This window comes from Myiozetetes cayanensis, unplaced genomic scaffold, assembly GCF_022539395.1.
Source record: "Myiozetetes cayanensis isolate MyiCay16 unplaced genomic scaffold, myiCay2020 scf6-25, whole genome shotgun sequence".
Lineage (NCBI taxonomy): Eukaryota > Metazoa > Chordata > Aves > Passeriformes > Tyrannidae > Myiozetetes > Myiozetetes cayanensis.
In genome coordinates, this window is record NW_026087853.1 from 20,632,738 (window position 1) to 20,643,287 (window position 10,550).

Here is a 10,550-nt window from a genome sequence, read left to right on the forward strand (position 1 = left end):
AAAAAAAAGAAGTTATTTCTAATGAAGAACCCTTGAACACTTGGTTGCTGTAATCACCTTATATGCTAGTGCACGTGCAGGAGACAAGCACATCCACTCTCTCCTGAAGGCTTCTCTCCCTAGAAACTGAGAGATGAAAAACACTCTAATTTTGCTCTGCACCTTCAGGTGGAGAAGAAGAGTCTGTGCTGAGGGGCTGGCCAGTAAGCATAGGACCTAAGTTAGGCAAAACGCATCTTTCTTTGACCTTTGACCAGTGCAGAGTTTGACTGTCTGCAGGGGCACAGCTGCAGCCCAGCAGCCCTCTTTTCTCCCCTTCTCCTGTCATGGCTGGCTCATCCGTGCAGGGAGAGAGGGATGCTATTCATCAGAGCTGGGAGGGTGCAGCACGTAGGTGTGTAGGAGAAGGAGAGGCTGTGCACAGTGCCTGTGTAGACAGTACAAGGACAGCGTGGGTGGGCAGAGGGGGGTGAGGGTGTGCAGCTGTCAGAGACCAAACACGTGTCTCCAAAACTTTTACCAGCACGTCATACTGCCCAGGCACCACCTGCCCTGCTCAGAGCCTTTCCTGCTGTGGTGTTAAGGTGCCTGCAAAGCTAGGGAGGCTTTAAACGTGCAGAGACTCCCCCTCAGGCTTCCTCTTGCCCCTAGTGCTGTTTCACACAGGGGCAGCTTTGGGGGGGCACGGGGACACAGAAACCTTGCCTTCCTTCCTTCACCCACACCGTGGGAAGGAAGAGTACTCCACAGGCTGGAGCAGCAAAACCCCCCTTCCCACTCCTCTGCTCTCCCCGTGGGACTTGTCAGAACCTCAGAGCCCCAAGAGAACACTTCTGTTCCTCAGGGCCCGTGTCGTCCTCGGAGAGAGAGAGGGACTTGAAGCAGATGCGGATGGTGCTGAAGGGACAGCTCTGGCGGGGGTTGGGCCGGACCGGACCGGGGTCCGGGACATGGGGAGGATCGGGAAGGGAGAGGCCGGACAAGAACAGGACTGGGGAGGGAGATAAAAAGAGGGACGGAGAAGGAGAAGAGCAGACCAGAGCTGAAGAGCACAGGAACAAATACAGACACAGGGAGAGACACGGGGCATTAGACACAGAGAGACAGGCAAGGGGCAGGGACAGAGAGAAGAGGGACAGGACAAGGCCGAACCGAGCAGGACAGAAAAAAAACCTTAAGGGGAGAGCGAGAGAGAGAGAGGGAGAAGGAGAGCAGGGCAGACGCCGGGCTGTGCTCCGTCTCGGCTGCCATGGGGATCTCGGCACAGCCAGTTGTAGCAGCGGCTCCGCCGGCGCCAGACACGCCAGTACCGGGCGGCACCCGCCGCGCCTGGGGACAAGGGGATTGCAAGGTGGCAGCGCAGCGGGGCCGAGGCGGGGACCCCTCCGGGCCGTCGAGGCTTTGCAGACACCGCGGCGCTGGGAACCCTTGGGGCTGCCGGCATAGGGATGCGCAGGGTGCCGGGGCACCTACACGGCCACCCAGCTAGCTGCCCGCAGCGAGTGGTCCCCGGGGCTTTCCTGAACCCTGACGATACCGGCTGAGTTCTGGGGCCGGGGGTGCCGGGCCGGGAGTGCCCACCCGCCCGGCAGGGATGTGCCGTGCCCAGTCGGAGCCGCAGCTGCAGCAGCGGGGCCGCCCCGACCCGGTAGCCGAGCGCTGCAGGTTGCCTCCGGACAGCACTCGACCAGCTGTTTTGTACATTTTCTAATTTCGTGCAGAACAGGGCAGCGGTCATAGAGGTAATCTGTAGATCCGTGGCTTTAAGGGATAAATTAGAGCACTGGATTTGATCCGTATTGCAGTGGATTAGAGCAACCTATCCCCCCTCCCCTTCTCCTCCTCCCACCCCTCCTTTCCAATTCACTCCCCCCTCCTTCAGCACCACCTTTTTTCCTCTCATGCAATACCAAAACTGACCCTGCCTGGCAGAGGGACTCTGCTGGGCGAACAGAGCGGTGCCCACGTCGCCTGCACACCGCGGGAGCCGCCTCTCCCTTTCCAGCCGCCGCAGCCCCTCCGGGGCATCGCTGCTGCAAGTTCCCCGGAGGCAGGCGCCGTGGTCGGGGCATCTCCTCCGGGCGCCGGGGAGCGGTCGCTGCCCACGGGCTGTCCCTTTGCCCCGGCCCGGCCGGGGCCGTGAGGCGACGACGAGGGACAGCGGTCCCCGGAGGGCATTTCCCGGAGGCAACGGGGCCGGGACCTGGCAGGAAATGGAAGGATGAAGTGTGCAGCCGGAGCGGTGATGTTCCTTCTCTCCTTGCTTTCCCCCGCAGGAACGTAATCCGCAATGCTAGTTCTCAGGTTGCTCAATGTTGTGGCTCCAGCCTACTTCTTGTGCATCTCCCTAGTGACCTTCGTCCTCCAGATCTTTCTCTTCATTCCCAGCATGTTCAGAGACCCTTCCACCACCCCACTTTTCTCTCCTGCTCTGCTGCATGGGGCCCTCTTCCTCTTCCTCTCAGCTAATGCCCTGGGCAACTACGTCCTTGTGATCCAGAGCTCCCCCGAGGACTTGGGCAAGGACTTAAACTTGGGCAAAGGAGGTGAAGTGGCGGACTGGCTGGATGGAAGCAGGTCCCCTGGCTCAGCCTTGCCCAGCACTCACTTCTGTAGACTGTGTGCCAGAGTCACCCAGAGGCATGACCACCACTGTTTCTTCACAGGGAACTGCATCGGGAGCAGGAACATGCGAAACTTCATCATGTTCTGCCTCTACACCTCCCTGGCTTGCCTTGACTCCCTAGTGGCAGGCATGGCTTACATTTCTGCTACACTCTCCATGTCCTTTGTGGACCCACTGGCCTTCCTCACTCTTCTGCCTCAGTCCATCAGCCAGTTCTTCTCAGGTAAGGACTCCTTGCTCAGAGATAAGGAGTGGGTGCCTCCTCTAGGGCTCCTGAGATGGGGGGGACCTGATCTTCCTTGGATAGCTGTGTTGTAGAGGGGTGGTAGGGAAATGGGCAAGAGAAGCAATTGGCCTGCCCCTTTGGAGGCTAGAGACAACCTTTGCAAAAGACTTTGCTTCACATGAAATAGAAGCTGGGACCTACTCCAGGTTACTGCCACAGCCCTGTTCCTAATGCATTAGGCTCTGGAAAATGCTCCATAACCAACCTGTTGGTGACAGAATAGGGCTATCTGTTGTGCAGGGCATGTGTTGCAATTAGACAGAGGACATGGATTTCACTCATTGTACTGCAGGTGTGGGGAATCTTTTGCTTGTCTTACAGGCAGAGGTGGGGGGTCTGTAGGTTTTTGTATCCTACAAATCTGCAGGTTCCCTGTATTCCAGCAGATGCACCCTCATTCTCTTCATCCAGGTACACTCAGCCTCTCCACTATCACCCACCTCCTGCCTCCTGGCAGTGCAAACTTACTGAGATCTTTCCATCCTTCCAGCACCGGGGAATTGGGATTCAGGCAACAGAAACAGAGAGAAGAGTTAATGTGACATGATTAGCCACCTCTCTTGTGACCCCAGTCTGAGACACAAGTCCACAAAGAACCAGGGGAAATTCTCTGTGCCCACTCTTTGCAAGAGCTCCACACCAAAAGCAAATACCTTCTCCTGGCTGCCATCCCTTACCTTTCTTTCTGCTTCTTCCCCTTTCCCCTCTCTCCTGGCCTTTCCATAAATCTCCACAACCCTTCTCTTTTCCCCTCCTGATGTTGCTCCCATAACTCATCCTCTGCTCTTCACCTTTCAACACACTTACCTCTTACCTTTCAACACACCCTCAAACTCTCCAGCCTCAACCCTTTCTCTATCCAAACCCAAGAGCTAGACAAGGGACTATACAGACAGCTTAGACTGTTACTTTGCCCTGAAAGCAACCACAGAAAACTGACATTTCCCCTCTATGCAGTTCATGCCTTGTACACTTGGATCAGCTTTTACTAAGCTGAAGTACGTGTCCCATATATTTTAGCTTTGCAGATTCAGCTGAGCTCAGTAAGAAGGGAGTCTGTTTTGGCTTGTGCACTGTCACCATAAGTGTTGATTATGATTTGAGTGTGGAGTCTCCACTGCTGAGAATACAGGAGCCAGAGAGGCCCCAGCTTGCTTTTCAGATTCCAGGCTGGGTTTGCAGGTTTGCCATCTGAAAACAAACAAATATCTCTCTACTTGGCAAATTAGCAGATTTGTCATGGTAATCACTGAGAGACAATAAACATGAAATCCTGCCATGACATTTTTATGGAGTAATTTTTCCAACTAGAAGAATTTTTGTAAATAATGTAGCATGAGCTTCACTAGCATTAAAAATACTGGGAGTGATTTTCCCCTGTGCCTAAGCTCTGGTCGGCACAGCAGCCTGGGAGGGGGAGCAGGGATGTGGGAGGAGATTATCAAGGAATTAGTTCTCTCTGACTCTGAGGGCTCATTTGCAACGAGCTGCATCCTGGCCCATCTTTGCAGGACCACTGAAGTGACCCAGCTGTGGTGTCAGCAACTGCAGTGCCAAACACAGCAAGTTGGCAGTGTTTGAGTGGGACACGATGGGGCGGGGTGCAGGGTTGGGAGCCAGAGCACCCCTGAGAACCTCTAGTTCTGCCGGGTTGAGAACTGCTGCCTCATACAGCAATATATAGGCATGTGGTGTCTTGATTGCTTGGGAGAAAGGGCCTACTGGGCTTCTACTAGCATATTTAATCTCCAATTCAGGTAAGAAATACACAGTCTTGAACAGTTACCTGAAAGGGCTGCCCACACAGTATTTTTCATCTAACTATTACTTAAGGGTTGTTATATGATCCCGAGAACTGCAATAGCAGAGAAAAAGCTTTACCTTTTTTCTCCATCATGCCCACTGTACTGCAGAAGGAGTAAAGGAGGATAAAGGGTGAATCTGCTGGTCTTATGTCAACCAAGTGTTCCTTGTTTTCATGCTGGGAAAATTTTCAGCTGGCTCATTCTGCCCAGACTGTGCTCAGGCATGGATTTCAGAATCTGACCCAAAGTCTATAAATGCAGCCTATGATTCAGCTTTTCTGTCATGGATAATGTATGGCAATAAGCTTGAAATCATACCAGGTCACTTAGAGCAAAAGTGAATCAGAGACTAAAAGGGACTGTGGTGATGAGGGACAAATGGAGAGCACTTTTGTAAACACAGGTCAGATCGGATCCACTAGAGAAATTATAGAAAATGCTTTATGTAGGTAGCCTGAAAAAAACATTTAAAAAATCATGTATCTGGAAGGGGTAGCTCAGAGATGCTTAATATTTTCAAGGGGAAACAAGGGTAATTACTTTCTGAACATTGAATTTCAGCAGCTCATAAAAAACAAAGCTTACAGCTGCCTTGCAAAGGCTCTAAAGAAAATAGCTGTATTTCTCCATGTCCCATCTGAGCATCAGCTACAGGAAAGAACTGTCTGTCACATTCTGGTCCAGTAAAAGAGGGACAGAGAATCTCGTATCAGGCTTCCTACCTGGTAAATTAAGTTATTCTGACAGAATTGGTACGAGGATTTGTTATTATGCTAAGGGGCTTGTTCTTCTATTGCTGTGTTGCATGCAGAGCCCACTGAGCTGAATGGGATCTAATAAGAAGGAAAGATGACATTGCATTTTGGGAAAAAACTGAATGACTCCTGAGTGGTTTTCAAGTGAGGACAATCTCTGAAAGCTTTAGGCTGTAGTCAGTGTCCTTACAAATCATCCTCAGAGGAGCCTGCCCCAATCTCACTTATAGCACTGCCGGGTGGAGAAGCTGGGATTCACAGATTGCAAAACCAGATGATATCACCTAAGCCAGCCTTCTGCAGAAGAGAAGCAAGAGATGCACATCAGTGACCCTTGTATTGAACTTAAAAACTGAAGCAGCCATGTACCTGTTTTAGGCAGCACACTCTACTGTCCATGCAATCCCTGCTTCACCACAGTTGCTCTTGTAGGGGCCATAGTCTTCCAGAGGGACAGGAGCATGTGGCAGATCTTTTATTTCTAAACCTTGCAGGAACCAGTGAGAGGATATCAGCTATTTATACTGGTATTGAGACACATTTAACTCCCTTTGTGTAAATATGGGTGTTTAATAATACACCAGTATACACAAAATAACGAGTGTAAACATCATATGGGCACACAGAGAATATTATATTAATGGGTTTAGATTGGTTTATACACTGAAAGGTCACTCAGTGGTATCTGCTGTTATACTAACATTTTACAGAAGGAGTTCTAAAATCACTGTAGAGGAAAGGGCCCACAGAATGTTTTTATTTAAATACATTCATCATAAATATATACTAAAAACCCCCGTTGAATTAGGAGCTTCAGATATACAAAGTATTTTGAGTATTCTAGCAGTAACTTATAAAAAGAGTTTGGATTGTGTTTTGGAAAGGTTTCTGTTTCTTTCCTGCATTCAGTGAAAACTGCCTTTGCCCAAAGGTAGGAAAGTCATTATTGATTTTTTTTTCTTCACTCACACACACACACACACACACACACACACACATACACACATAGAGTGGAGAGAGAGAGAGTAAACTGGAGAGAGAAATCTCAGATCTTTTTGCCTGGTATTAATAAACAGAGTAAAGCTTCTGGAAGCATCTACATGCTGTAGGATCCACTTCTCATTTCAAAAACCTAGAAATCTAGATTCATTGTGATGAGCAGATAATTCCTTAAATAAATTAATCATTCTTCAAAATAGTGCTGAAGTCTTACACACATGCTTAATTTCTGACTGAATTTGTCCCTATAATCTAGATCCTCACATTAACAGCAAAATGAGAGGTGTACAGAGACAATTATCATTTTAGTATTTCCCCAGCAGGGTCCATTGCATCAGATAGTATGAAGAAAATAAGTTAATATATTTAGAACAAGCAGCCTGTCTTGCTCCTACGTCACCACTTGTGGCCAGAGAAAACAGGTGGCTTGTCAGTTCTTGGGGCTGTTACACTGCATGTGAGGTGTGTCTAAGCTCTTTCTTTTATTTTCCTCCCTTTCCCTGACTCTTGGTCTGCAGGAGCTCTCCTTAGCTCTGAGATGTTTGTCATCCTCATGCTCTACCTCTGGCTTGGGATCGGACTGGCCTGCGCTGGCTTCTGCTGCCACCAGATGCTGCTGATCCTGCGTGGGCAGACACGGTACCAGGTGCGGAAAGGGATGGTGGTAAGAGCCCGGCCCTGGAGGGAGAACCTGCAAGAGGTCTTTGGCAAGAGGTGGCTGCTAGGACTTCTCATCCCTGTGCTGAATGTGGAAAGTGACTACTGTAGGCAGAAAGAGAAATAAAATCCTCATGTGTGTGTGTGCATCCCATGCACACAACATCTCCCTATTCTCTCCCACATCTCCTGGATCACTAAAGAGCTGGGCTACTCCTTTCTCGGGATTGCAGCCACTGTGGGAGGAAAGGATGGGCTATCAAACAGAATAAATTTAGCATATTAACATGGAGATCACAAAACATGTAGATGAGATACTGCAGCTTAGTAGTCACATCACTGCACCTGCATATGTGGCAACAGTCTTTGAACTAGTAGAAAAAATTAGTCAGACCTTCTCGTGGCTCCCTATCTGACTCCTCCAGTCCCCAGCCCCGTTAGTCACCCTACATAGTCCTAAGAAACCACAGCAGGAGCTTTCAGAGAGGCTGGACTGTTGTGATAGACTGCAAAAATGCTGTCTATTCCTTGGCAGGGTTTTGCAGGGTGCTGACTTGAGGCAGGGTTACATGCTTGAGGTAACTTCATGTGACAGCATTCTTCAATGAGCATTGTTCAAGAAGTGTTTGGACAATGATCTCAGGCACACGATAGGATTCTTGGAGTTGTCCTGTGCAGAGCCAAGAGTTGGACTCCAGTGATCCTTGTGGGTCCCTTCCAACTCAGGATATGATTCTATGATTCACAACACTGAGATGCCCTTAATGACAGAACTACAATGCAATCAAGCTGCCCTAGGAGCATGCTATGCACAAGGCAAATGAGGCAGGTAAACCTTCTCTCCACAGCCTAGAAGATCAGGAGGAAGACAAAGAGAAATTGAGAATTTCTCATTTCTGTTCTTGATCTGCTCTCTATGCAATGATATGTCAGGACTGTGGCTCTGCTGCTTATTTTTAGTAGTCTTTTGTCCAATGACAGAGTCCAGGCAAAGCTGCCCTTCTGACAGGGAGCAGTAAGCAGATAAATCTTGATCAGATGGAGGCACAAGGAGAGGAAACTGCAAGGTGAATGAAAATGTTGTGTTTGAGAAGCTGTGTGAGGAGGCAGGTGATGCCTGCCTGTGAGAGAGACAGAGGGAAGTGTGGACACACAGTGAGCAGTTGGGAGGGTGCCAAGAGCCTTGCTGCTGCTTAAGAGCCCTGATGCATCACCCTCTCACAGGGGACACCTGCACCATTAGTACTGTGAAGAGTTCAAAATCCCAGAAGACAGGAAGGGTTTCCAGCCCATCAGGACACTTCATTTTGCACTAAAACAAACAGAAAAATGGTTATCTCGGACATCCCTGCCACACTGTAGTTACAGGCTGTCCAGGGCAATTCCCTCTCACTTTGCTGCAGGGGGGTAAATTCATCCATGTCATAACTCCATTAAGGAGGTTAACGGAATTACTACAGGGATTAATCCACTTAATGTGTCAGTTGTTTTTTAGCTGCAGCAACAGTCCATGAGATCAGTGCTGAGACCCTATGCTAACAGGTGCCTTAAGAAAGGATACCATGATGTCTCTACTAGGATCATAGCACTGGATTCCCCAGCAGCTGCCACAAGCAGCCTCTGTTTTGGCAAACTGCATCACCGTATGTGGGCTGGAAGGGAATCCATTGCTTCTCTTTAATAGGGTGGGGAGTATGCTGACAAGCTGTGAAAAATGTTATTTCTTCCTCAGAAATGCTCGCAGTGCATCCCAGGTAGGGCAATGCACCTTGCTTTCATCCTTGCGTTTCTCACAAGCCAGAACAGTGGCACTCATTCCTACAGGCTTTGTAAGTGTCTTTTACCACTTCACACTTGAATACACACATCTGAATCAATAAGAAACAAAGTCTATTGTGATGAGCAAAGTAACCTTGAAAATACAGTGGAAAAACCCTTAGCTGGATAATTAAAACATGTAGGATCTACGTCCTTCCATGCTGTGTGTGTTCGCATGAACGCACCACTGTTTCCATGTGTAACATGCTGTATATTCACTAAAAGCGAACAATAAAAAGTGTTCTGATTTTTTACGTGAGCTGTATTGTGCTTTTTGACAGTTAGTTGTCATCAGACGTCTCTGTACACTTGTTACAGCATACATACAGATATGCTGAAGGAAGAATTTGTTTATTGGCTTTGCCAATAATTCATCATGTGATTTTTGACAGAGTTCTTTCATCTTCCCTACTTTAATGTAATGACCAATCTAAAAATGCATCTAATAACCAATTTGCAGACCCATTCTAATTTCTGTCTATAAATTACACTATCAACCTCAACTGAAAGCTATGGGAAAATTAAGCTATTATCATTGCCCACAAACAGCATCTCGACATAAATTATTCCTTACTGGCAAATGGCATCAAGGTGAGCAGACAGTCACCTTGATGCTGGGACTAGAGCCAGAGTCTCGTGCCACACACGTAACCTTGGAAGGATTCCCAAGATTATTCTAATTCCACAGACTCAGTGATTCAGCTTCTTCTCCTTTAGATATTTAAAGAAAACAGGCTCTCAACATTTCAGGTAGCAGCTACCTCCCACCAGCAGAAATTATGGTGTGACATCTTTGCTCTCTGCTCTTGGTATTTGATGGCCTCTGCAGTCTTGGGCAGCTCATGGTACTCAGTGCCTGCTACCACAGTGCCTCAGGCTGAAAAGCTTTTTGGGGCCACACACCGAGAAGGGCAAACCAAATGAGTTTCAGTGGGCCACTCTGCATGGGCAGAATCCATCCAGTACAACAGGATTAGTTACTTGAGAAGCCTGTTGCCTGATCCTATCGGGGCTGGATCATGCCTGGCCCCTGTGTCAGGGTCACAGCTGTCTGCCCTTACCACAAAATTTCAGTCCTTGCAGAAGCACAGATCCCAGTTTGACTCAGCACAGCACAATCACACATAACTATTCTTCCTGTCAGACACCTGTGTTCCTGTAAATTGCTGCATCACTATTTTATGCAGCTAAATGCTTCCTTTGCAGCAAACTGCTGGATTCCGGCAGTAATGGTGGGACTTTCAGATGGATATAGCCTTTACAGTTATGATCCTGTGGGATGGAAAGATCTATAAAAATATAACATTAGACTGACCCTATATTGGCTTATTTCCCTGCTCATTCCCAAGTGTGTGGACTGCCCTGTTTTGTAGTGGTTCTGCAGGAACAGTTAAGAGCAGCTCTTTCATTAGCCAGCTGCCCTGACATGCTTTCCTTGCCATACCTTTCTATACTTGTAGAAATTCTTGGCAAGAAAAGGTACCAGGGCTCAAAAACTATGAACAGAACCTTTGCTCTTTGCTATGATTTAGTAAATGAAGGCTAACTCAATGGCAATGTCACAAATTCTAAATCTGTTCAACGGCTTTCAGGTTTTCTAAGGA

The 10,550-nt window shown here is 48.3% G+C and overlaps 1 protein-coding gene across 1 annotated transcript; it reads left to right on the forward strand.

Moving 5' to 3' along the window:
- The first annotated feature begins 2,126 nt into the window (after window positions 1-2,126).
- ZDHHC22 (zinc finger DHHC-type palmitoyltransferase 22) lies at window positions 2,127-9,200 on the forward strand. Its single transcript, XM_050336227.1, has 2 exons — window positions 2,127-2,849; window positions 6,990-9,200. The coding sequence occupies exons 1-2, from the start codon at window positions 2,291-2,293 to the stop codon at window positions 7,253-7,255; spliced, it is 825 nt and encodes a 274-aa protein (XP_050192184.1). The 5' UTR covers window positions 2,127-2,290; the 3' UTR covers window positions 7,256-9,200.
- The last annotated feature ends 1,350 nt before the right edge of the window (window positions 9,201-10,550 follow it).